Genomic DNA, 27728 nt, shown 5'->3' on the forward strand with positions numbered 1-27728 from the left:
CAAATGATAATAATCTGTCATTAATTTTCAGAAGTCTTTTACTTTTTGGATGATTTGTATTATTTTCTTTATTTTTTTCAAAACAACCATCAACCTAACTTTATGCATTCATCGACAATGGATCTGTTTCTATTTAAATGATGAAATACATGTATAATAATTAATTCCAGCATATTTTTTTACACCAGGTAAATTGACTGAGAATTCTCATCAAAAGCAATGACATGGCCAACTGGGGATTATCTGGGGATAACTCCCTTGATCAGGGACTGAACAACCAATTTTCCACATTGCCAACTCAGGCATTCGATTTACCAGTCAGACACTTACTGGTCAGATGTTCAAACTGCTAGATTACCTAGCGGTTTCAAGCTGATTATCAATTAAAATGTTTAAATATAGTAAAGCTACACAAATATGTTTGTAGATGGTGATCTCTAAGTGGTCTCAGTTGTGCTGCAATGTGCCGTAAAACATAATAGTCAATGTAAAAAATATGATTCAGTGGGAATATGATCATATTAGCAAATATACTGCTTGCTTATTTTGGGATCCAGACACAATGTCCAAAGCTGCCTTATAATTCAGTACATTTTTAAGCAGAAGCTGCGGTAACACAATGCTCTTTGGTTTTGCCTTCTAATCAGCCTGCCATGGCCTGTCTCTCTGGAATCTCCCTTGACGAAATAGTCTTCTCTCGATATGACCACAGGGAGATACTGAGATGGTTTCTTGGAATAGACAGCATATTCATGGCAAGGCTCCCAGATCCCATGGATCTGCCTCGTCACAGCAGGTCATTCTAAAAAGACCCCAGGTCAAGACCATCACTTAAAGAGCAACAGGAAACTCAGACGACCCCAGATGGATTCCACAGCCTCTATAGCTTCTGTAGGAGTCAGAAGGAGATGATGGATAGTCAGATCCCTGATTGTTACAGTAACTGGCATAGATAGATAGATACAGTTTATAGAAAAGTTTGCATACCCTTGGAGAATTGGTAATAGATATATCATGTGTAAAGAAAACATGAGTGAGCAGAAATAATTTTATTTCTTATGGGATTCACATTCAACTGTATGTCACAACAGAATGGCACAATCATAAAACAAAACATGGCAACAAAGAAATAAATTAACTGACCCCTGATCAAAAGTTTGCATACTCCTAGTTCTTAATACTGTGTATTGTCCCCTTTAGCATCAATGACAGGGTGCAGTATTTTGTAATAGTTGTCTATGAGGCCCAGAGTTCTTGCAGGTGGTATAGCTGCCCATTCATCTTGGCAAAATGCCTCCAGGTCATGCAAAGTCTTTGGTCGTCTTGCATGAACCACATGTTTGAGATCTACCCAGAGTGGCTCGATGATATTAAGGTCAGGAGACTGTGATGGCCACTCTAGAACCTTCACCTTTTTCTGCTGTAACCACTGGAGGGTCAACTTGGCCTAGTGCTTAGGGTCATTGTCGTGTTGGAAAGTCCAAGAGCATCCCATGCGCAGCTTTTGTGCAGAAGAATGCAAATTGTCTGCCAGTATTTTCTGATAACATGCTGCATTCATCTTGCCATCAAGATTCCCCATGTCTTTAGAGTTCACACCCCCCCAAAATATCAGTGAGCCACCACCATGCTTCACAGCGGGGATAGTATTCTGTTCACTATAGGCCTTGTTGACCCTTCTCCAAACATAGGGCTTATGGTTGTGACCATAAAGCTCTATTGTGGTCTCGTCACTCCAAATTACAGCAGCTGTGAGGCGTGTCAAGGTTTTGTCGGGCATACCTTAACAAGGCTTTTTTATGGCAGCTCGACCATGCAGCTATTTTTTGTTCAAGTATAGTTGAATTGTGCTCCTTGAAACAACCACACCATCTTTTTCCAGAGCAGACTGTATTTTCCTGAGGTTACCTGTGGGTTTTTCTTTGTATCCCGAACAATTCTTCTGGCAGTTTTGGCTGAAATCTTTCTTGGTTTACCTGACCTTGGCATGGTCAGATAAGAGATCCCCAAATTTTCTACTTCAAAATAAGTGATTGAACAGTGCTGACTGGCATTTGCAAGGCTTTGGATAATAGAGGTAATTGAGTTCCATTACCTTGTTATGCAGGACTTTTGACAGTGCTTTTCTGCTCCCCATGACTCAGTATCTAGCCTGCTCAGTGCATCCATGTGAGAGCTAACAAACTCATTGACCATTTATACACAGATACTAATGGCAATTTAAAAAGCCACACGTGTGGGAAATTCACCTTTAATTGCCATTTTCACCTGTGTGTGTAACCTTGTGTATCAGTAACAAGGCCCAATTTCTGCCAGGCTATGCAAACTTATGAGCACAACTGTAGATAGATACATAATTCTCACCTGCTGCCCTAGTGCTTGCATAGACTGAAACTCCATTTGTTCCCTCTTGATTCTGACCCAGTCAGGCTCGTCTGGGATCATAAAAGCTAGAACCATCTTGATCAGGATCAGCACATGCTGACAAACATAAATGTCAGTTCTCAGTAAATTAAATTAAACAGCAACAAGATACATGTCCCCGCATCACAATGGTTTCCAAACACCCCTCCCTCATACTGTAACTCGACCAGGATGACATCAAACCCTTACTACAATCTCCCATACTATACCTTGACCAGGATTACTTCAAACCCCAAAACAAACTCTCCTCATACTGTACCTCAACCAGGATGGCAAACAGTAGGATATTCTTGCTACTGATCCCTCCCTGCAGACAGAACTCCTGGACCCGAGGGGACAGTAGCAGCAGCCAACAGTTAGATATAACGGAGACAAAACCCAGAACCTCAAACGCTGTCTGAAACACACACAGGCATACAGGAATATATCTGTGTGCATAGTGACATGGATGGGCATTGATAGGGAATTTTCTTGGCTTGCTTGTCAGGAACCACGTAACAAAAGATGTAGCTAAAAACAATTAGCTCCATCTGCAGCATAATGTCCTTCCTGTCTATTCACATTGTCTCATTTAAAAACCTTCTCACCTGCCAGACACCCATGTTGGACACAGGGGCGGAGAACGGCTTCCGAAACAGTTTGCAGATTTTGTAGGCATCTCCTCTGATCTCCAAGACATTGTTGATCAGCAGGAAGACAGCAGTGAGTGGATAAACACAAGAGAAGAGACTCAAATACCCAAACTGCACCAGCAACTCAATGTACTCCGAAAACAGGCCCTGAAACATAAGAACAGAAACAGCGCTTTCTAAAAAAAACGATATCTCCTCAAAACATGATAGCTCAGCATATTGACATGACGCCTCAGCATATTGACATGACGCCTCAGCATATTGACATGACGCCTCAACATATTGACATGACGCCTCAACATATTGACATGACGCCTCAACATATTGACATGACGCCTCAACATATTGACATGACGCCTCAACATATTGACATGACGCCTCAACATATTGACATGATCCCTCAAAATATTTAAATAAAACCTCAACATATTTGCACAATAGCTTAACATACTGACATGATACCTCAACATATATTTTACCAAATCACCCAACTTTCACCGGCCCTACTAATGTGGAGTGTGGGGATTGTGATTTTAACAGGTACCATAATGTCAAGCATAAAAGGTTTTATGGTTATTAAAGCAACAAAAAGTGAAATCAACAACAAATGGGGCCACAAATCATGCAGCTCCTTACAGGGAAACGTGGTAGGCTCTGGGCTCTGAGTTTGTCCACCTCTGGGTCATCCTCCTTCTGCTTCTTCTGAGTAGCTTTGAGGAAGCAGTCCACTATGAATGGCACCAATACCTCCGTACACTGGTTGACCAGCTGGGTCACGATTAGCAGAGAGGCAAGTCTCTGTGCACAAACAGACAAAAACACAAACACACAATGGGAACAACTACTTCAGACACAAACAGTGCACAAATAGCTCAGACTGTGCACAAACAGCTCATGTTCAGTTTGGAAAACAAAAAATGTTTTTTGTTTGGCCACTAAATGGCAAACAGCGGTACCCTGTTGAAATCTCACACCTTGCGCAGCAGTAGTAGGTCTTGTTTGTAGAAAGCAATGTGGAACAGCACAGCAAAGTTGTTAAAGAAAGAAAACTGAAAAGGAGAGAGGGAAGTCATTTACTTGTAAAGCATGAATTAATATCCTGTGTATATATGATCTTCCTCTAACTAAGGAATGGTTCCCACATCTGCTCATCCACGCAGAGCTAATATCATCTGCATTATATACTTACTTGTACCATCTTGATTCTTTACTATACCTTCCTGTATCATAATATCAGAATACACTTAGCCTACTTCTTCTACTCCTACTCTTACCAGAATACACTTATCATACCCTACTACAACGTGTACCAGAATACACTTATATTTACAACACCTATCAGTAACATAATATTCAGAAAACACCTATTTCTAAAACCCCTACTTGTACCAGAAAACTGTCAGCTCTGTACCGGTGTATCCTGTAGTATACTGAAACACAGTGTAAATATTCCATAAGAACAGAAGAAATGGGAGGCTTGAGGAAATACGGGACTGACCAGGAGAACTTTGGTGGTATGATGGTTCTGGAAGGAGGACTCCTCTCTGTGGTTTTCTATGAGGGGAAATCAGACTGATTTTCAGTGGGCTTATCACTGGTAACACATAAACCTTGACACTGCCCACCCAGTAGAAAAAACCTATATTCCTCCAGGAATGTCGATGAGTTTGTTGTTTTTGCAGCCCTTCTGTCTAGTAAATGTAATGGATTCTATTGCATGGTAGAGAATGTTTTCTGGTATGGGAACATGACAGTAGACAACCAGACTCAGATGTTCTTCAATATAACCTGGGGTTAGGCAAGGAACCTATTTATAATTCTGTCCAATGGTTTCTTTCCAGGATAGAGTTATTTTGGTCTATTAAACAACAAAATGTGGAGAAAGTTAAGGGGTCTAAATACTTTCCAAATGCCCTGAATACGCTTGTGAATAAATGGTTGTGCATTCGTAGACAATTTCTCAACACCTGAACATTTTACCCCAGCCTTGATCAGAATTATTCATGGGCCTGAAAACTGTATCATTTTTCCCTGTTTGTTGTAACCAAAGTGTCTATCACCTCTTCCCTATCTGACCCATTTCCCAGAGCCCACTCTCACCCCACTCTGTGAGCTGCAAGGCCACAGTGCTGTACACATTCCCCAGCATGTTGGTGTAGACGATGTGGACCACGGAGGGCAGATAGAGCAGAGCCCTGGAGAACCAGGAGCCTCTGTCCTGATGGAAGCCTTTGGCCAGGGCCTCTCCATGGTAGAAGCCTGTCATGCCCAGCACCACCAGCCCCATGAACAGCCCCACTATAGGAACCGACACCAGGCCCACACGCAGCTGCCTCTTCCATTCTGGGAACAGCGGCTCCAGGCGGCCTGTCACAGGGTTGATACCAAGGGTGCCATGGAAACCGGGGCGGGGCTCGGCGAAGCCTTCAGACAGCTGCAGCGTACCCCAGCGGTGGGAGAGAGACGAGCTCCGCCGCTTCCAGAACTCCATGAACAGTGTAGACCACAGCATGCTAAACACAGCCTGTACCATATGACCGCTAACTGAGGGGCCATCATCATCACCCATCACCCTCTCCGTGGTCTGCTTCTTCATCGCCTCTCCTGATGATCCACCTCCAGGCATCAGAAAGGTCAGGACCAGGCCTAGGAGGGCAGGAGGCACCAGGGCCCAGATGTAGAAGTCCAGAAAGCTGAAGTAGAAGGCCACTGTGCCTCCGAAATAAGAGTGGATGGCATCTGCACAGTTAGAAAGAGGTGGTGAGGCAATTAATGACTAACTAGTAGATTAATGCTAGTGGATCTGTAAACCATCAGTATCCTCAAAATTCACCTGCACAGCGAATCTGAACAACCATCACTAGCAATGGCTACCCCTTAAAAGCTCCTTAATCGCATAGCTGACTATTTTAAAATTGCATACATATGTTGTTCACCACAACAAATGTACTACTTTTTCACATGATTTGAATAAAAAATTAATTAACAGTCTTAATACTTTACATGATATGAAAATAATATTCCTTCAGGCTACAAATGTAACATTTTAAACCAAATTGCAATTGTGTGATTGTACTGTATTTTGAGTCATATTTACACTCACCTAAAGGATTATTAGGAACACCATACTAATGCTGTGTTTGACCCCCTTTCGCCTTCAGAACTGCCTTAATTCTACGTGGCATTGATTCAACAAGGTGCTGAAAGCATTCTTTAGAAATGTTGGCCCATATTGATAGGATAGCATCTTGCAGTTGATGGAGATTTGTGGGATGCACATCCAGGGCACGAAGCTCCCGTTCCACCACATCCCAAAGATGCTCTATTGGGTTGAGATCTGGTGACTGTGGGGGCCATTTCAGTACAGTGAACTCATTGTCATGTTCAAGAAACCAATTTGAAATGATTCGAGCTTTGTGACATGGTGCATTATCCTGCTGGAAGTAGCCATCAGAGGATGGGTACATGGTGGTCATAAAGGGATGGACATGGTCAGAAACAATGCTCAGGTAGGCCGTGGCATTTAAACGATGCCCAATTGGCACTAAGGGGCCTAAAGTGTGCAAGAAAACATCCCCCACACCATTACACCACCACCACCAGCCTGCACAGTGGTAACAAGGCATGATGGATCCATGTTCTCATTCTGTTTACGCCAAATTCTGACTCTACCATCTGAATGTCTCAACAGAAATCGAGACTTATCAGACCAGGCAACATTCTTCCAGTCTTCAACTGTCCAATTTTGGTGAGCTCGTGCAAATTGTAGCCTCTTTTTCCTATTTGTAGTGGAGATGAGTGGTACCCAGTGGGGTCTTCTATTGTTGTAGCCCATCCGCCTCAAGGTTGTGCGTGTTGTGGCTTCACAAATGCTTGGCCTGCATACCTCGGTTGTAACGAGTGGTTATTTCAGTCAAAGTTGCTCTTCTATCAGCTTGAATCAGTCGGCCCATTCTCCTCTGACCTCTTGCATCAACAAGGCATTTTCGCCCAGAGGACTGCCGCATACTGCATGTTTTTCCCTTTTCACACCATTCTTTGTAAACCCTAGAAATGGTTGTGCGTGAAAATCCCAGTAACTGAGCAGATTGTGAAATACTCAGACCGGCCCGTCTGGCACCAACAACCATGCTACGCTCAAAATTGCTTAAATCACCTTTCTTTCCCATTCTGACATTCAGTTTGGAGTTCAGGAGATTGTCTTGACCAGGACCACACCCCTAAATGCATTGAAGCAACTGCCATGTGATTGGTTGATTAGTTAATTGCATTCATGAGAAATTGAACAGGTGTTCCTAATAATTCTGTAGGTGAGTGTATGTTATATCATAATAATTTAATTTATGTTAATGATAATAATAGTTAATTAATTGGTGCTAAAAGGTAATAGTTGTGTAATGAGCTTACAATGGTTGGGCTGCTATAGGATATAGCAGCCTAACATACATTTTAAATGTAGTGTGGTTAACAGAGATTGTGTAATTATTTATTTGAAATCAATAACGCCATAACACTCAGTGGTAAACCTTTATATTTTACTATAGGAATAAAATAATCAATTTCTTATAATTTTTAACCAGCTTAATTCCCTGGGAGAATGCCCCAATGTACTGTACATTGAACGCAAATTCTTGACATATGTGTCTTATGAAGTATCTGATGCTGTTCTGGTTCTTATTACACTTCTCGCTCAACATGGAATTCTGTTCTGGAATCCTTATGCGCCAGAAGGAATGCACTTGCCAGACTTCTACGTTGATTGAGCTTGGAGGTGCCCTAGCTGCCAAGGAGTTGATAATGTGACTGGGATAGGCAACCAACTTTGATTCGCAGCCAAAATGGAGACTAAGCTTATTGTTACATTTTGTCTTCTGAATTGGGTTAATAAATGTTGGCAAACTCAGCTAGTTCAGGTCTTATATACAGCAACTATCAGATACTCTGGATTCAGGATTCAAATCAACACGCTTTATTATAATATTTTAATAGTAATCAGATGTTGCTCTGTATTAATGTCGTTCACACATTGATGCAAAATATATTTTAATTATGATGTACTAAATAAAGAAACGTTTTTAATAACTTTTTCCACAATGTTAGCAGGGTATACTCAACTCTAAAGACTACAGATGTTAGCATTCAGATGTCAGTCTGCATGCACTAAACTCTAACAGGAGTGAGTCTACTGTGTTACTGCATACTTCCGCTTAGCCATTGTATTATTGCATGTTTTAGTAGATCGTATGTTGTAGATTACCGATTGGCTGTCCCCATATCTGCTTCTGAGAGTACCAGGTCTTGCCAAGGTCCTTCAGTCTCTGCTGGTCATGCAGGGGCAAGATTTCCTTTATCAACCTGGCCTTCTCCAGCTTCTGACCTATAACACAGAGACAGGAGGGATGAGCTATGACAGCTACAAATACCATTTCAGGGACACAGCCAGAAGCTTCAGATGAATGGGTAATATATGTACAGGCTGTGTGTTGTAGTTCTCAGATAAATCACGCAGTAGTGAGAGAGGACAGGAAAGAATACTGAATTTATCGACCAGAGGCAGAGGTCTGCTCTGCACTGCTGCAGCTAACACACACACGCAGTGGTCATTTAAGACCAGAGAGGAGAGAAGATGCTGAGGTTGACAGAATATCATTTACACACACACACACACACACACACACACACACACATGATTATTTGTTTATCATTGTGGGATCCAGATAAATGATTGCCTATTTTCCCTATCCCCTAACCTCAGCTTAATGCAACCCTAAACTTAATATTAATAACCAAAGCTTTATGCTAACACTAAACGTATTCCCTAATACCTAAACTTAAAACAAACTCTAACACTAATCACAACTCAGCTTTTTCATGTTTTATCACTCTCTCTCCCATATCCATACACACACACAAATGTAAAGACTTACAGACATTCCCCCAGGCCTCAAGGACTCCAGTAGCCTCTGTGACTCCTGGGATTCTCTGCTTCTTCTGGGCCTGTAAAGAGTCCAGCTCATTCTTGACTATGTACTGACGCTCTGCTAGTGTCAGGAACTCCTGCATGTCATCTGGCAACACAGAGGACAAGTGTCAATCAACATAATATTACATTAACTGTACTCAATGTCATATTACACAACATAATAAATATTAATCTCTACATTTGTGTATCACCATCATCCATTTCATATGATATGCTGTAACTTGAGGCCAGGTTAAATACATTGAATAACTTTTATGGGCTTTATTACCACACTATTACAACAATAAATTTGCAATTATTTTGCCACTGAAGGTAGTGTGCCAAAGATCTTCAAAACAAGTTACATTATAACTTGCATGTTATTTACATTTATTACCATAAATTTCCCACCACTCATCCCATTACCAACATTCTTACCAACATTGCTGAAGTTGTCTCTGTCCTGGTAAGAGAAAGCAACCATGTCTCCATTGCGGTATTTCTTACAGAGACCCAGGTCCTCTGTGGCTCTGAGGAGAGTGCAGCGAGGTGCTGACACCACAATCACATCCCCACATTCATCCTCTCCAGGGTGGGCCAACAACGCTGCTCCTGGACCAGGAAGGAGAGAGGGTCTACATTATTATGTACTAATGTGTTCCTATGCGGTTTCAGCCCAGTACTCATTGACAGACCTGATTTAGCAACAGAAAAACAGACTGATGTTTGCCCGCGCAGTTTTGTGCAGATTCCCAGGCTGTACAAGTGGACACTTCCCTCTAGTTGTAGGGAAGTGCCCAGTCTTTTTTTACTGGGTTATATATCTGGGTTATATAGTCCCAGATATATTTACTGACAATACAGTCCACTTGTTATGATAGGATTTGGATTTTAATACGGGGATACTCATGATTATGTAAAGCAATTGCTGCAGAAAAAATATCTTAATGGCATTATAGATGCATTCTAGAATTTTTGTGAATATTTACATTTTAATCTTGGGCTGGATGTGTCTTATGTTGTTTCTATGAGGCTTGTCTATGTATAGAAAAGAATCACTGCCATACCTCAGACATTAGTTTACTCTCATTCAAATTTATTTCAAAGGAGCTCCCAAACAGTATTATGAAGAACTGAGCGTTCGGGCCCATTTACACCCATGAACAAAGCTAAAAAACTATTTAGACACAAGTTAGATTATAAAACCTTAGCAAATAAGCAAGTTAGCTAAGCGAGCTACAGAGAAAATAGTTCATTGAAATAATCTAGATAGCTAGACTAGTCATTTTAATTAACATTTATATATCGGTATAACTAATAAGCCCAGCTTTCAAAATGAATAAAGCATACCCTAAAGTCTTCTAAATTGCCTCTCAGTAAGTCTGTCACTCCAAATTATGTTGCTCCCTCCTTTGTGAATCTGGTTATGCAAATAAAATGACATTATCAGGCTTAGAACAGGCAGAATTTATGCTAAGTACCTTTTAACTGTACTATTAAATTTTCGCGTGGCGCAACATTTAAATAATTAGGTTGGGGGGGGGGGCATATTACAGATTCAACCTGAGACTTCTGTGATTTTAAAAACACCCATTTTGGCCTGAATGTGTAATATGTTGTTTATGTGCATATTATCTAAGCAGAATTACTCATACTTCGGTTAACCATCAAATTCCATGTTTGATGGCAAATGGGTTTAGATGTGGCACAAATTGGCATGTACAAAGTCATAGACTTTCTTTAGTACACAATTTCCAGAGACCATTTTTAGCTTGATAGTGACACTTTTACAGCTATTGACCAGAAATCACAGACTTTAATCTTTAATGACATGAACCATTTTTACTGTCACGCCAATATAAATTTGACACAGCAAATTATTCCGTTGTGTTAGATGATAGTGATGTTACATTTGTCAATGTCAGGTGTGGGAGGTTTACAATCTTGCTGATGAATTGGAGGCTTCACCAGTCTAGGCTTTAATGTCATATTATGGCACATGAAGAAAAATACATTTTTTACACATTTAATTTTGATGTTGGACTAGTTCGTATTTTATTCAAACAAGTGGACAAACATTTCAAAGACAATTATTTATTTGTGAGTACATACAATTAATGCCTAAGTTGAATTATAGTGTTCATCACACAAAGAAAATTTATTTTTTGCTTGTACATCAATAAAAAGAGACACTAAAAGAGAAAAAACAAATCTGTAAACTGTAAAGATATGTTGATAAGTTCAGGACGGTTCCAGGTAGAATCATCATCAAGTCTTATAGTACATCATGCTTTTGTACTATAGTCGTAGTATCTATTTTATTGATTTTATTAAATTTGGTAGTTATTTCAATCATAGTAGAAATAAAATATACAGAACAGACTCAAGAACAGTCAGACAACTGAGCCCAAACCCACAAAGTGCCTCAGAATAGGACTTCTTACACAGGACATGTCTATAAAATCTTGTATCCTAGATCAGCACTCCTACTTTGAGATACTTTGTGGATACAGGCTTGATCTGCTGTTGACCCCATCTGTCCTGACCTCTCACCTCCATGTCTTTGTGAGGCTTCGATCAGGGAGATGAGCCACTTCTTAGTGATGGGCTGGACCTTGTCTGAGAGCCGGATGAGTACCAGGGGCTCCACCCTGTCAGACACACAGCAGGGACAGCTGACCTGTGTCCAGGAGCCCTGGAACAGGTTCTCTGTCTGGACAGAGTCTTTATCACCCAGTGATGTCATTGCGTACCTGTGGAGAGCCAGCATAAGGAGTTTTACTGGTTCATCGTCTGGAATATATTTATATGGCCTGTAATCCAAACATTTACATGGAGATCTCAAATGGCCATAGTGGGCTGTGGCTGAACGATAGAGAGCAGTGTGATTTGCATGTGATGCGGAAAGGAGAGGGTAGATGCAAAACAGAGATGGTAAAGATGCGGACAGACTGAGTGAACATAGAAGTGCAGCAGTGGGAAAAGGAACACAGGATCAAGAGAAGCCAGACCCCTGGCCGTCGGCAGTACCGACTCTTGTTGAGTTTAGGTTTTTCATGTCAGTGTCTCTTTAAAAAGGTTCTGCATCAAGCACTAACCATCTGCAGAGAGCAACAACAGTGTGGTTGCAGTATCATAGCAGACAAACAACTTCCTCTGTTCTGCATGTAACATCAGGGCGGATGTAAATGAAAGCTAGACAGAGGCAGAAGAGTGAGTATAAAATAACAAGAGTGAATAAGGGACTACAGTACCTGACAATGTGCTGAGGTGTAGGTCAATAGGCGTATGCAGATGGCTGGCCCACACCCCATCCAGTGTGATGTTTTAGCACACACTCACACGGAAAACACACACAGCAAACCATACACACTGAGGTCCTGAAATCAAGGCGGGGCCTGGTCAGGGGTCCTAAACACAGACCTAATCAGACCCAAAGAATCCTTAGCAGATGATTGTGTCGGAGCCGTAGGACAGGAATGCAGTAAAACTTCTCCTTCCCTTCAGGGCGTGGAGCTCTGTTCACTGCCTTTATTTTTCAGCCCTGACAGGCACCTCCCAGCTTGGCCTTCCTTTGTCTATGTGCAGCGCTGGGTCCTACTGTCCCACAGAGCTCAGACTACCGCTGTTCACAGCTGAACATGATCTTGCTCCCAGTTACCCGGCTGGCTAATGTAATATTGTCAGACATTCCTCTAGCCGTCACACCACAGCCAGTACTGCCAACATCAGACTACAGCTTGACCAGAAAAATCTTCCTTAAATGGGAATAATGACAAATATCTTCAATTTGTCCTACTTCATAAATTGCTTCAAGTAATTGTTGGACTGTCTCTCTATGCATGCAACTCTCTCACTCAGGCATAACATGGTTGAGTCGATTGTGGTACATGATATATACAAATTATGGGATAAAAGTCTGTTGCAGGCTTTAAATTTACAATTTCTGACATCTCCATTGACGATTGATGGCCTTACTGCACAAGCTGACAAGCTGTCTTTGGAGGCAATGTTAGGAAAAGTCAAATGTAAAATGTGCAACTCACACTTATCACACTAAATGAATGTCGTTTTTCACACTGACAAGAGTTCTTTTTCCAAGTTCTATGAAATCGCATTAGTGGTGGGAAAGCAATCCAACCAGATAACACTGCACTCGCACTAGCTCGACCCTGCTCTGCCTGAGGAAAAGAGTTGCATTTCTTCAGTTGATTTATGAACTTTGACAAATTGTAGATATTTGTCATTATTCCCCTTGAACACTGCGGACGAAAGGAATCAAATCCACGCCTACTCAAGTGATTTTACATGGTTATTAAAATTGTTGATGGGCAACATATTGCACAGGCAGTTGCAAGTACAACTCCATCAATAAATGCTACTTTAGCTTTTATAGGGGTTCAGGCAGAAAAGTTGGGTTAAGAACTAAATAACTAAACACGTACTCTGTTTCTTGGCATTGGTGATTACTATCTTCCTTAAGGGCAAATCCACATGCAAATTCCTAAGACAGCCTAGGAGCGGGCAGCCTGGCATAATGATACTGGGCCACACCCAACATAAAAATTACTGTGACCGTCATATATTTCTTCACAAGGAACACAATTGTCCCAAGTACCTGTATTTAGCATTTTCAGAAAAACAAGCAATACTACTCTTCTGACACCACTGATTTGCACAAAACTTGATAGGAGGCGTTTACTGGCCAACATGTTTACATTTATGGGTGAACATGTCTCAACACAGTATTTTAAACAGCATGGAGACTTGTGACTAATGTGTCACATGAATGTACAGATACAGTCATATATATATATATATATATATATATATATATATATATATATATATATATATATATATATATATATATATATACACACATATACAATTGCGATATATGCCACATTTTTGTTATTGTGGTGGTAAAATGTTATTTGTTATACACACTTTACCACCACTGTCTGGACTCGAAGCCTGCAACCACATTCAGATTGACCACAATTTCAGTGGATATTTGTTTTTTTTAATCTGTAAATTGAATATCGACCAAATGCCCATTATATACTGTTGTGCTCAAAAGTTTGCATGCCCTTGGAGAATTGGTAATAGATGTACCATTTGTAAAGAAAACATGAGTGAGCAGACAAAACACGCCTTTTATTTAATCTGTAGGTCATAACAGGATGGCACCATCATAAATCAAAACATGGCAACAAATATTATTTTTTTCTGACCCCTGTTCAAAAGTCTGCATACCCTTAGTTCTTAACACTGTGTATTGCCCCCTTTAGTATCAATGACAGCCTGCAGTCTTTTGTAATAGTTGTCTATGAGGCCCCAAATTCTTGCAGGTAATATAGCTGCCCATTCATCTTGGCAAAATGCCTCCAGGTCATGCGAAGTCTTTGGTTGTCTTGCATAAACTGTACGTTTGAGATCTCGCCAGAGTGTCTTGATGATATTAAGGTCAGGAGACTATGATGGCCACTCCAGAACATTCACCTATTTCTGCTGTAACCACTGCAGGGTCAACTTGGCCTTGTGCTTAGGGTCATTGTCGTGCTGGAAAGTCCAATAACGTATTTCCTGATAACATGCTGCATTCATCTTGCCATACATTTTCACCAGATTCCCCGTGCCTTTAGAGCTCACACACCGCCAAAACATCAGTGAGACACCATCATGCTTCACAGTGGGGATGGTAATCTGTTCACTTCAGGCCTTGTTGACCCCTCTCCAAACAAAGCGCTTATGGTTGTGACCATAAAGGTATTTTGGTCTTGTCACTCCAAATTACAGTGTGCCAGAAGCTGTGAGGCGTGTCAAGGTGTTGTTGGGCATATTGTAACTTGGCTTTTTTGTGGCATTGGCGTAGTAAAGGCTTCTTTCTGCAACTCGGCCATGCAGCTCATTTTTGTTCACGTATCGTCGTATTGTGCTCCTTGAAACAACCTTCTTTTTCCAGAGCAGCCTGTATTTCTCCTGAGGTTACATGTAGGTTTTTCTTTGTATCCTGAATAATTCTCCTGCCAGTTTTGGCTGAAGTCTTTCTTGGTCTACCTAACTTTGGCTTGGTATCAAGAGATCCCAGAATGTTCCACTTCTTAATAAGGGATTGAACAGTACTGACTGGCATTTGCAAGGGTTTGGATATCTTTTTATATCCTTTTCCATCTTTATAAAGTTCCATTACCTTGTTACGCAGGTCTTTTGACAGTGCTTTTCTGCTCCCCATGGCTCAGTATCTAGCATGAGCAGCGCATCCATGTGAGAGCTAAGAAATTAATTGACTATTTATACACAGACACTAATTGCAATTTAAAAAGCCACATGTGTTGGAAATTCACCTTTAATTGCCATTTTCACCTGTGTGTGTCAACTTGGGGGTCTGTAACAAGGCCAAACATTCAAGGGTATGTAAACTTTTGATCAGGGCCATTTGGTTGATTTCTGTTATCATTATGATTTAAAAAAATGCTAAACAACTATGTGATAATAAATGACAGTTTTTTTGCATGTTCAGTCTCATTTTCAAAATCAATGCCAAACGTCACAATTTCTGCCAGGGTATGCAAACTTATGAGCACAACTGTAACTTTCACTTGTGCTGCACCTGTAAGTTTCACTTTCACTTGTGATTGATCAGCTTACAAAAGCGTTAAAAGACAATATTTTTAGATCTTTTTAAATGTATTTCACAAATTTTGATGACCCAATGACTCCCTACATTATTGAGAGCTTGTTTTTCTCACTTAAACATATATATACTGATATCTGTAGAATTGTGGCAACCAAATAATGAAAGGATTTTGCTTGCCCCGGTCCAACCCAGTCTCAAGGGTAGACATTACATAATATAGCAACATGTAGGGCACTCCATTCAGTATGATATTATGCTACTTTAGGTGCCACTGAATTAAAATGAGCAAAACTCTACATGACTTGAAAAAGTGTGTTATGTCTGCCATTACTCTGGTGGTGTGAGGAGATAATATTTCCCACTTCTGGTGTGGCTGCCACTGACCAATTGAGCATTTAAGAATGTAAATTTGTATGCACCCCAAATCATCTCTGGTTAATAAATGTTGTGAAACTGTCAGTCCTCCCTTGGTGTATATTCTGATTAGTAAACAGATAACATCTAATGAAGATGAGGTCAAGTGCAAGGTCTGCCTTGTAAGTGGGAGCACACTGCCACTGAGAGAAGTGGAGAGGTTTTAGTACCCACACTAAATAATGACAGACTAGTAGAGGTTCTGCAATCCTGTCACTGATTAGTCATGGTGCGGCCCTTGTCAGCCCTTGTCATGGTGCGGTGAGCAGCAGCGCCACCGTGCCATATTTCCACAAGTTCCCATATTCTCACGAACACATCCCGGACTGTCACATGTTTCCCATCTTCCACACCAGGTCCCAATCTAGCTCGTTTGTATGTGTATATATGTTTCCCCTCTGCTCCCCACATTGTGGATCATTGTTGCTGTTGCTTGTCATTGTTGCTGTCTGTTAGTATACCGGTGAGTGTTGTTAAATTACTGTTGAATGTTGATTGTTAAGACGCGTTGTCGCGCACTTTATTTTCATCAGTAGTTAGTTTCGTTTTCCGTTCGTGTTTGGTTTGTTTGTTGTTTTAATAAAAACCCACGAACGAGAGTACTGCCTGCGCCTGGTTCCTCCAACACTACACCGCGACGAGTTGTTACAGAATGATCCACCGCAACTGGAGCCAGCAGGCAGCCCCTCCAGAGAGGGTGTATACGTGGAGGGGCGATTGGGGGTCTGACTCCCTCTCATCGGACGATGATGAAGCGGTCTATGAGAGAGTGGAGGAGGATCCCCTTGGGGAGCAGTGCTGGGGGTTGCCCCAAGATGGGTTCGGGGTGCCGCTGTGGGGCATGGACCAGTATGGAGTGGTCAAGCCCCTCACCAAAGAACAAGGGGAGCTGGTGAAGGGTCTCCTGCAGGACATGCAGGAGGCAGGAGGGTCAGGACGTAGGCGAGGCCGGAGGAAGAAGAGGGCGAGGTGCCCAACGCTCGGTCCGAGGTCCCCCCAGGAAAATTTTAGGGGGGGGCTGAGTGGGTGCCCGGGGGAAGTCCCGACGACGCCCCCTCTATGTCCGGTGCCTCCTCGACCCCGTGCAGGCTGGCCAGGCTGTAGGCTGGCAATTAGGCGCACACCGCTTCCTGCTCCGCGGCCTTCCGCTGCCCCTGTCCCTGCGCCACGGCGCCGATTGCCCACTGCTGCATTGGAGCAGCAGCCAGCGCCTCCTGAGGCCGAGGAGGAGTGGCCTGCACCGCCTGAGGCCGAGGAGGAGTGGCCTGCACCGCCTGAGGCCGAGGAGGAGTGGCCTGCACCGCCTGAGGCCGAGGAGGAGTGGCCTGCACCGCCTGAGGCCGAGGAGGAGTGGCCTGCACCGCCTGAGCTTGCCGGGGTTTGGCCGCCACCGCCCTCTCCTGTCCCGGCCGCCCCGGCGCCCCTTCCTGTCCCGGCCGCCCCGGCGCCCCTTCCTGTCCCGGCCGCCCCGGCGCCCCTTCCTGTCCCGGCCGCCCCGGCGCCCCTTCCTGTCCCGGCCGCCCCGGCGCCCCTTCCTGTCCCGGCCGCCCCGGCGCCCCTTCCTGTCCCGGCCGCCCCGGCGCCTCCTTCGGCTCTTCCGGCTACCGACCCTCCTTCGGCTCTTCCGGCTACCGACCCTCCTTCGGCTCTTCCGGCTACCGACCCTCCTTCGGCTCTTCCGGCTACCGACCCACCGTCGGCTCTTCCGGCTACCGACCCACCGTCGGCTCTTCCGGCCACCGACCCACCGTCGGCTCTTCCGGCCACCGACCCACCGTCGGCTCTTCCGGCCACCGACCCACCGTCGGCTCTTCCGGCCACCGACCCACCGTCGGCTCTTCCGGCCACCGACCCACCGTCGGCTCTTCCGGCCACCGACCCACCGTCGGCTCTTCCGGCCACCGACCCACCGTCGGCTCTTCCGGCCACCGACCCACCGTCGGCTCTTCCGGCCACCGACCCACCGTCGGCTCTTCCGGCCACCGACCCACCGTCGGCTCTTCCGGCTACCGACCCACCGTCGGCTCTTCCGGCTACCGACCCACCGTCGGCTCTCCCGGCCTCTGACCCTCCGCCGGCCACCGACCCTCCGTCGGCTCTCCCGGCCTCTGACCCTCCACCGGCCACCGACCCTCCGTCGGCTCTCCCGGCTCCTGACCCTCCGCCGGCTCCTGATCTTCGGCCGGTTCTGCCTCCCCGGCCTGTCCCGACGGCTCCGCCACCCTGGTTAGTCTCGGCTGTTCCGCCCCCTCGGCGGGTTTGTGCCGATGGGGGTACTGTGCTGCCCCGCCCCCCCTCCCTTGGGCTGGGGTTTGTCTTGGCCCGTCCGGTGGCCGGGCCTTTGGGGGGGGGTACTGTCATGGTGCGGGGAGCAGCAGCGCCACCGTGCCATATTTCCACAAGTTCCCATATTCTCACGAACACATCCCGGACTGTCACATGTTTCCCATCTTCCACACCAGGTCCCAATCTAGCTCGTTTGTATGTGTATATATGTTTCCCCTCTGCTCCCCACATTGTGGATCATTGTTGCTGTTGCTTGTCATTGTTGCTGTCTGTTAGTATACCGGTGAGTGTTGTTAAATTACTGTTGAATGTTGATTGTTAAGACGCGTTGTCGCGCACTTTATTTTCATCAGTAGTTAGTTTCGTTTTCCGTTCGTGTTTGGTTTGTTTGTTGTTTTAATAAAAACCCACGAACGAGAGTACTGCCTGCGCCTGGTTCCTCCAACACTACACCGCGACGAGTTGTTACAGCCCTGTAAAACCTGTTATCTTCCTGTATTGCTCAAAATGACAACCTGCCTTTGGACTAACTCATTAGATGAAGAAAGGTGAGTTAAAAGTACATGTGCACATGATGTTCAAAAGTATCATGCAACATTATTCAAATTAAGTTAAACCTAAGGAGCCATATTGAGAAGGCATGTATAGCCAGTATAACACAGTTGACAGTCTTCTTTAATAAGAGTCATCACCACTCAGATTTTCTAATGGAAACCCTCTTGGTCTTTTAATAAGCTGGCAATGTTGAGCTGTTTCACAATTAAATCATTTGATATGGTTGCAAAAGGATGTTTTCTTAGTCCGAGTGTCACAAACAGATATTGAAGAAGGATGAGAGTTCCTAAGGAAGGGATTGTCTATGGAACGGTGTGTGTCTCTCTATGGATTGGAACGGTTAGCGCACTGGAAGAAGTTGTGTCAGACGTGTTTTAACTGAACAACATGTGGGTGTCTGCGGTGAATGTCTGTACACTTGCTCTTCAACAAAGGCATCATGACCCCCAGTATGACTGGAGCAGTCCTCCACACGGAGATACTGAGACAGAGAGCTTTTTAGGACAGATGGAAAACAATGGCTTGCTCCAGAGTTCAGGAGAGACCAGACGACATCTTCCTCTAGTTATCGGCTTGGAATCTGACTTTAATGGGCACCCCAGGTCAAGACCAACACTTGAAGAGCAACAGGGAACTCAGACTTCCCCAGATGGATTCCACAGCCTTTATAGCTTCTGTGGGAGTCAGAAGGAGATGATGGACAGTCAGATCCCTGATTGTTACAGTAACTGACATATACAGGTGCATCTCAAGAAATTTGAATATCGTGGATAAGTTTCAAAATTCAAATCAAAAAGTGACACCTTCATATATTTTAGATTCATTACACATAAAGAGAAACATTTCAAACCTTTTTTTATTTCTATCTTGATGATTACAGCTTACAGCTCATGGAAATATAAAATCAAGTTTCTCAAAATATTAGAAGAAATAATACAGAAATGTCTACCTGAGAAGAGCTCTAATCAGCTAAAAAACACCCTGAGCCTTCAATCTCTGTCTGGTTCAGTACACCCAACCACAATCATGGGGAAGACTGCTGACTTGACAGTTGTCTAGAAGACACTCCACAAGGAGGGTAAGCTACAGAAGGTCATTGCTGAAAGGGCTGGCTGTTCGCAGAGTGCTGTATCAAAGCATATTCATGGAAAGTTGACTGGAAGGGAAAAGTGTGTCAGGAATAGGTGCACAAGCAACAGGGATGACCACAGCCTTGAGAGGATTGTCAAGCAAAGCCGATTCAAGAACTTGGGGCAGCTTCACAAGGAGTGGACTGAGGCTGGAGTCAGAGTATCAAGAGCCACCATGCACAGACCTGTCCAGCAAATGGGCTACAAGTGTCCTTCCTTGTGTCAAGCCACTCCTGAATCAGAGACAATGTCAGAAGCGTCTTACCTGGGCGAAGGAGAAAGAGAACTGGACCGTTGCTCAGTAGTCCTCTCTTCAGATTAAGGTACATTTTGCATTTCATTTGGAAATCAAGGCCCCAGAGTCTGGAGGAAGAGTGGAGAGGCATAGAATCCAAGTTGCTTGAAGTCCAGTGTGAAGTTTCCACAGTCAGTGATGATATGGGGTGCCATGTCATCTGCTGGTATTGGTCCATTGTGTTTTATCAAGTCCAGAGTCAAAGCAGCCGTCTACCAGAAGATTTTAGAGCACTTCATGCTTCCATCTGCTGATAAACTTTACGGAGACGCTGATTTCCTTTTCCAGCAGGACTTGGCACCTGTCCACAGTGCCAAAACGACTGGTAACTGGTTTGCTGTGCATGGTACTGTATTACTCAATCAATAAAATGTATTTATAAAGCCATTTTTACATCAGCAGTTGTCACATAGTGCTTTTACAAAACACCCGGCCTTAAACCCCAAGGAGCAAACAACAGCAGTGTTGAATTTCAGTTGGTAGGAAAAACTCCCTAAGGACGAAATTTTGGAAGAAACCTAGAGAGGACCCAGGCTCAGAGGGGTAACCAGTCTTCTTCTGGCTGTGCCGGGTGAACATATTAAGAGTACAATTGTAATAATTAATAAATGCATGTGGACTGAGTCCAGTCTATTTAAACTTAGTCCAGGTCGGAAGCATGACCACATGGACAAGGAAAGGGACAACACGGGGGAGGTGTCAGCACAGTGGCAGCTGAAATCGTCAGGTATCGTCTTGATCTGCAACACAACTGGGAGGACTTTGGACAGGGACAGCAACGGGTCTTTAAAGCCAGGTACTCCGCAAGTGTGGGTCAGGACCTCATGTCCTCCAAAGTTTAAAACGGCAGGAGACAGGATACATTTTGAAAATGCATTCCTTATATCTACAAGGATTTATAGAGGAGAAGGATAACTTAGTGGAGATGGAGAACTGACACTAGGATTCTAGCAGCCTTGTGCAGCACTAATTAAGGTTTATTTATTGATTTGTCAGGGTAACCGGAAAGAAGAGAATTGCATTAATATAATCTAGAAGTAACAAAAGCATGTATTAGTTTTTCTGCAACAGTTTTTGATAGAATGTTTCAGATTCTTGCAATGTTTCGAAGATGAAAATAAGCAACACTTGAGACATATTTTATATGTTCATCAAAAGAGAGGTCAGGGTCAAGGGCAAAGCCAAGATTTCTTATAGCTTTTTGGGATACAACCATGCAGCCGTCGAGGTTCACAGTGAGATCTGCTAAAAAAGCTCTTTGTTTCTTGGGTCCTAAAATGAGCATTTCTGTTTTTCTTGAGTTTAAAAGCAAGACGTTCTTTGACATCACCTTCCTAATATCTGAAACACATGCTTCCAAAGTAGGATCTCCGTGCTTAATTGAAATATATAACTGTGTCATCAGCATAACAGTGAAAATTGACATTGTGATTCCAGATAACATAACCCAGAGGCAGCATATATAGTGATAACAATAATGGCTATTTTTAGTGAGTTTGGTACACATCCGGAGGAAAGAGAGCAATTTATCATGTTCAACATTGGCAGACCAAGCACAGGAAATAGCTCCTTCAGTAATTTTGTTGGAATCGGGTCTAGCTGACACCAGACCTAACAACACAGATGAGCGGAAGGCCGCTATCAAAGCAACCTGGGCATCCATAACACCTCAGCAGTCCCACAGGCTGATTGCCTCCATGCCACGCCACATTGATGCAGTAATTCAATGCAAAAGAAGCCCCAAGTACTGAGTGCATAAATTAACATACTTAGGAAACCTTTGCAGGTGTTTTGAGTTAATTAGCTGATTATAGCTCTTCTCAGGTCGACATTTCTGCATTATAAATGTTTTATTCTAATATTTTGAGATATTGGATTTTTGATGTTCATGAGCTGTATGCTGTAATCATCATAAAAATCTTACCTGCTGCCCTAGTGCTTGCATGGACTGAAACTCCTTTTGTTCCCTCTTGATTCTGACCCAGTCAGGCTCGTCTGGGATCATAAAGGCTAGAACCATCTTGAACAGGATCAGCACATGCTGACAAACAAACATAAATGTCAGTTCTCAGTAAATTAAATTAAACAGCATCAAGATACATGTTCCCGCATCACAATGGTTTCCAAAAACCCCAAATCAAACTCCCCCCCAATACTGTATCATGACTGGGATGACATCTAAAACAAACTCTCCTCATACTGTACCTCAACCAGGATGGCAAACAGTAGGATATTCTTGCTGCTGATCCCTCCCTCCAGACAGAACTCCTGGACCCGAGGGGACAGTAGCAGCAGCCAACAGTTAGACATAACGGAGACAAAGCCCAGAACCTCAAACGCTGTCTGAAACACACACAGGCATACAGGAATATATCTGTGTGCACAGTAGGGATGGGCATGGATAGTCAAATATTCTAATACCCAAAATGAATTTAGTATTCGAGTACTTGTGTGTGTACTCTGGGTACATTTTCTTTACATATCCTGTATTTATTTTTTGGGTTAAAATATATAGACCTGAATATTATTTTTCTATTAAGTACTATTAAAATTCCAATCTCAAATTTTTACATATGATGATACTATATACCATGACAAAAATGTTTTATAATGTTGTTTTTGTTTACAATCGTCAATCAAAGCGGTATTAGTGTGGTGGGGCCCAGACAGAATGCCGCAATATATACAGCATAGCCTATTGTAAGCAAGTGGATGAAAGTTAACAAAATCAAGGGAAAATTGAATATATTTACTAAATTAACAATACCTATGGAGAAGATTTTTGGCCACAAAAAGCTAAGTTTGTCCTTCAGGCACATAGAGTCATTTTTTTAAATAATCCATTATTCAGCTGTCTCAGAATGTAATTAGCATTATTAGCATGGTACAAATAACCCTATTGCAAAGCTGCAATCCAAGCGGAAAACTACTCTAAAACACTTCAAACTAAGAGAAGTGATGCTGTTCACCCCAAAGAACATGACAATGTTCTATTCCTCGAAATAAAGTATGAATTTTCATGAAATCATTTTCATTTTAAATAAATAGCCACTTCCTGTGCTTACAGGTCAATTTTGTTCACAATTGTATCAATCCAGGCGTTCGTTCAGGAAGAGTAAGTGTACGGCTGGGCGATATGGAAAATAAATTATCACGATATATATTTATTTCATTCGATAATGATAATGATCACGATATTAATCAAATAATGTTTAAACGGTGCATATCTGCTTCAGACTCAACAATGCCTGATCAAACCAAAGGCTTTAATGTTTCTTATTTATTGTCAGAAGTACAACTCAGAAATAACATTTTAACACCACCTTTTTTAAAGCTGTAAACCCTTTCAAGTCATGAGCAAGAAATAAAAAAAAAAGTCAATGTGCATTTTTAACTGTCAGCCTAATAACACCTCACAGTTTATGTTAGGGTAGTTGTTGTCTTACAAGTTACAAGCAAGACAGACAAGTCTGTCTACTGTGTCTGGCATTAATTATAATTATCCAAATTTTAATCAAATAATGGTTAAAAGGCACATTTCTGCTTTACACTCAAGCCTGCCTGAACAAACCAAAGGTTTAAATGTTTCTGATTTATTGTCAGAAGTAGAACTTACAAATAACAATTAACTCCACTTTTTTTAAAGCTATAAACCCTGGCAAGTTATGAACAAGAAATAAAAAATTATAATTGTGCAAGTCAATATGCATTGTAACAGCCTAATGGCACATAACAGTTTATGATGAGGTAGTTGTTGTCTTACAAGTTAAAAGCAAGAAAGGCAAGTCTGTCTACTGTCTCTGGCTGGTTACTATGTTGCCACCTGTGCTAAAAACACACTCTGAGGGGGAGCTGGTCGCAGGAATGCACAGGTAGCGCTTTGCCAGGTGACTGACTCTAGGAAAGTTTTTTTGGTGGATCCACCAGTCCAGTGGGTTGGTTTCACTGACAGCATCAGGAGACTGAAGGTAGCAGCTGGGTTTCAGTTTGACCTGCGGGGGTGGAGCACAGCTTTTTGAAAAATCTGCCCAGTGACTGGCAGTTGTGGTGAAGCAGCAGCAACATCTCCGTGCTGGGCTTGGGTTTTCATGTCCCTCATTGACTATCCCCGAGACAGCTCTTGCTTTTATGTGGCCCACCTTCTCCTCTTTGATGTAAGGTCAAAGAGGGTCGACCAACAAGCCTGTCCAGGAGGTCACCTGTGGCTACGTCATCATATTTCTCATTCAGATAGTCCATGACTGTCATTTAGACGCGGCTTGGAAAGTGTGTAAAGGGCGAGAGCGCGCACCGGGCACAGACAGTGAAGCCTCTCGTCCTCCTCACGGACGTGCAGAGGAGGGAAGAAGGCCTGTAAGTCGATAGTCCTCGACCGAAAAGAACTGGTGATAACCTTGGGTACGAAGGACGGATTAGGTCTCAGTGTAGCGCAACCTAAGTCCTCTCTGATAGCCAGGCACCCTGGGCACACCAAGAGCGTGCAGAGATCACTCACTCGCTTAGCAGAGAACGAGCAATGAGCAAGGCAGTCTTAAGGGAGAGCAACTTGAGAGAACACTGCTGTAGGGCTGTACACAGAGAGCGCCCATCACCTTAGGCGTCTGTGAAAACCTGAACGGACTCTGACACCATGCCCAGCAGAACGCCCTGAGAGAGAACCAAGGGGTCCCTCCAATAGTTCAGATCCCCTTGTAGGCGAGCTGGCAGAGACAATGTCTGGTTTTCAACGCACCAGGTCGACCCACTGGCGAGCGAACCTGTAGGCTGTAGGCTGCGCATGTGCAGCAGGCCCAGGGGAACTACTTTGTGCGCTGCGGCCATCATGCCCAACAGGGACATGATGGCCCGAACCGGGCGCCTGTAGGGCGGCCGGCACAGGTTGAGGGCAGAGAGCAGATCGATTTAGTTCTCCGACCACTAGAAACAGCCGATAAAAAGGGATGGTGGCCGATAATAGGGAGACGTTAGCTACACTTTACAGAAGGGATCTCGCTTCAGATGAGCGAGTTGCGTTCAAAGCATCAAACTCAACCGAACATGTTGCCAAATTAAGAAGATTCTATACAATTTCTATGCAATTTGTAAGAAGTTTAAGAAAAGGAATCACAGAAAATATATTGACTAATATTTAGGGTGGCTAAAGCGACGTCCCTGAAGCCCTTCTTACATCAGCAGTTGTCACAAAGTGCTTCAACAAAACACCCCAAAGAGCAAGCAACAACAGGGTTGATGCACAGGGGCTAGGAAAAACTCCCTAACAGGGCCGAAACCTAAGAAGAAACCTAGAGAGGAGCTCTGAGGGCTGGCCAGTCCTCCTCTGGCTGTGATGGATGAACATTTTAAGAATACAAATTGTAATAATAAATAAATGCAGGTGGGCTATGTTCAGAGTCTATAAAACATAATCCAAGTCAGCATCATGACCAGATAGTCAAGGACAGGGAAAATCGGGGGGTCAGAGAAGTGGCAGCTGAAATCATCAGGTATCATCAGCAACTTAATCTGCAACACAACCAGGACGAATTTGGACAGGGACAGCTACAAGTCATTCGGGCCGGGTAGTCCTGTCCGAAGGTAACCCCAGACAGGGCCCAATAGGCAGGAAGTCACTCCACCCACTTTGCCAAGCATCAACAAAAGGGACACCAACCAACCGCAACCACCCTGAAAGAGGGCCGAGTATTGCTTACAGAGTTCACTCCCATTGCACGAGAACAACAGTATGCCAGTGACTCTGTCCTCGAATGGTTTTGGAGAGAGGACATCATAGTGGAGATGAGCCCACCTGGCAAAAGAAGCAAGGGTGGATTGTATCCAAGACTTTCCATTCACCTTTACACCCCTGGGCCAGATTATATTTAATTATAGACCTTGCTGAAGAGATGAATCTTGAGTAGACACTTAAAGGCTTGCACTGAGTCTGTGTCTCTAACCATATTTGGAAAATCATACCATGTCTCCTGTTGTTTGTTTATAAATTCTAAGTACAATTAGAAGGCCTGCATCTTGTGATCTTTGTTTAATGGTAGGTATGAATGGCTGGAACAATCCAGCAAGGTAAGTAGGAGCAAGTAATGCTTTATAGCAGGGGTGTCAAACCGGTTCCACGGAGGGCCGAGTGTCTGCAGGTCTTTGGGTTTTCCTTTAAATTGGTTCCCAGGTCAGACCTGAACAACCAGGTGGGGGTAGAAATTAACCAATTAGTGAACTAATTAATCAATCAGGTACAAGGTGAGAGCGAAAACCTGCAGACACTCGGCCCTCCGTGGAACCGGTTTGACACCTGTGCTTTATAGGTTAACAATAAAACCTAAAAATCTAGCCTTAACAAGCACCCAGTGTTGAAAGGCTAGATTCTAGCAGCTGGATTTTGCACTAATTGAAGTTGATTTATTGATTTATAAGGGTAAAGGGAGACAAGAGCATTGCAGTAATCTAATCTTGAAGTAACTAGAATATGGATACGTTTTTCTGCATCATTTGTTTAATAAAAACTTTCCGATTTTTGCAATGTTCTGAAGATGGAAAAACGCCTCTCTTGAAGTATGTTCATCAAAGGAGAGATGAGGGTCACGTGTAGTCAAGGTTTCTGACAGTTTTTTGGGATACAACCATACAAACATTGAGGTTCACTGTGAGATCGGCCAACAAAACTGTTTCTTGGGTCCTTTAGTGAGTTTAAGAGCAAAACGTTCTCTGTCGTACACTTCCTTATGTCAGAAACACATGCTTCCAAACTAGCAACTTTTGGGGCTTCTCTATGTTTCATCGAAATGTACAACTGTGAGACATTAGCATAAACAGTGAAAATTGACATTGTGGTTCTGGATGACATCACCCAGAGGCAGCAAATATATAGTGAAAACAATAGTGGTCCCAAAACTGAGCCATGAGGAAAACCAAAAGATACCTTTGATTTGTCGGAGGACATGCCATCCACACATACAAATGGATATCTTCTAATGGATAAGTTCTAAATCAGGCAAGAATGTGTTTACGTAGCCCAACAGGGGTTTCCTATCTCTCCAAGAGAAAAAAGAGATCAAGGGTGAGGATACATTTATGAAGTTAATTACCAAGAAAACAGCAATTTCTATCTGCTTTGAAATCTATGGCAAGAAAAGACATTGCAGTCTATCCATGATCCCCAACACCATGATGGAGCTTGAAGAATTTTAAAAAGAATAATGGCCAAACAAAGCACTTAAGACTCTTAGATATTCAAAAAGACTCAGTTATAATCACTGCCAAAGGTTAATCCAAAGCGTATTGATTCAGTGGGCTGACTTATCTAAATAAAGTTTTTTCTAACAGGTATTGACTTAGTGTGTGAATATGTAATTAACCAAAGTATACTCTATCAGTGTTTCATATTTCATATTAAAAG

The 27728-nt window shown here is 43.2% G+C and overlaps 2 protein-coding genes across 3 annotated transcripts in view; both read right to left on the reverse strand.

The window, feature by feature from the left end:
* Positions 1–50: 50 nt before the first annotated feature.
* LOC105018530 (anoctamin-10) lies at positions 51–12575 on the reverse strand. The gene is made up of 13 exons (XM_010884042.5): positions 12273–12575; positions 11572–11771; positions 9457–9630; positions 8984–9124; positions 8314–8433; positions 5157–5795; positions 4555–4610; positions 4031–4105; positions 3693–3854; positions 3012–3203; positions 2684–2821; positions 2365–2481; positions 51–889 (listed from the first exon to the last, which is right to left on the reverse strand). Exons 2-13 carry the CDS (start codon positions 11762–11764, stop codon positions 881–883), a joined length of 2016 nt encoding a protein of 671 aa, XP_010882344.2. The 5' UTR covers positions 11765–11771; positions 12273–12575; the 3' UTR covers positions 51–880.
* A 6220-nt stretch (positions 12576–18795) lies between these two features.
* LOC105018601 (anoctamin-10) overlaps positions 18796–27728 on the reverse strand; it is a 43955-nt gene continuing 35022 nt past the window's right edge. For both annotated transcript variants that reach the window (XM_034288032.1, XM_034288033.1), the window contains 3 exons: positions 22547–22684; positions 22266–22382; positions 18796–19590 (listed from right to left, as the gene is read on the reverse strand). In XM_034288032.1, coding sequence (XP_034143923.1) covers positions 19582–19590; positions 22266–22382; positions 22547–22684 — 264 coding nt within the window. In that variant the 3' untranslated portion in view covers positions 18796–19581. The remainder of the gene's footprint in view (positions 19591–22265; positions 22383–22546; positions 22685–27728) is intronic.

The sequence above is a fragment of the Esox lucius genome, chromosome 19 (assembly GCF_011004845.1).
Source record: "Esox lucius isolate fEsoLuc1 chromosome 19, fEsoLuc1.pri, whole genome shotgun sequence".
NCBI lineage: Eukaryota > Metazoa > Chordata > Actinopteri > Esociformes > Esocidae > Esox > Esox lucius.

What these genes read in the sequence shown, in the direction of transcription:
- LOC105018530 (XM_010884042.5), bottom strand. Translation starts at nt 11,764, where the DNA reads ATGACATCACTGGGTGATAAAGACTCTGTCCAGACAGAGAACCTGTTC. An exon ending in AGAGCCTACCACGTTTCCCT is followed by an intron (nt 3,204 to 3,692) that starts GTAAGGAGCTGC and finishes CTTATGTTTCAG; the next exon opens with GGCCTGTTTTCGGAGTACAT. An exon ending in TGTTTGCCATCCTGGTTGAG is followed by an intron (nt 2,482 to 2,683) that starts GTACAGTATGAG and finishes TATGTTTGTCAG; the next exon opens with CATGTGCTGATCCTGATCAA.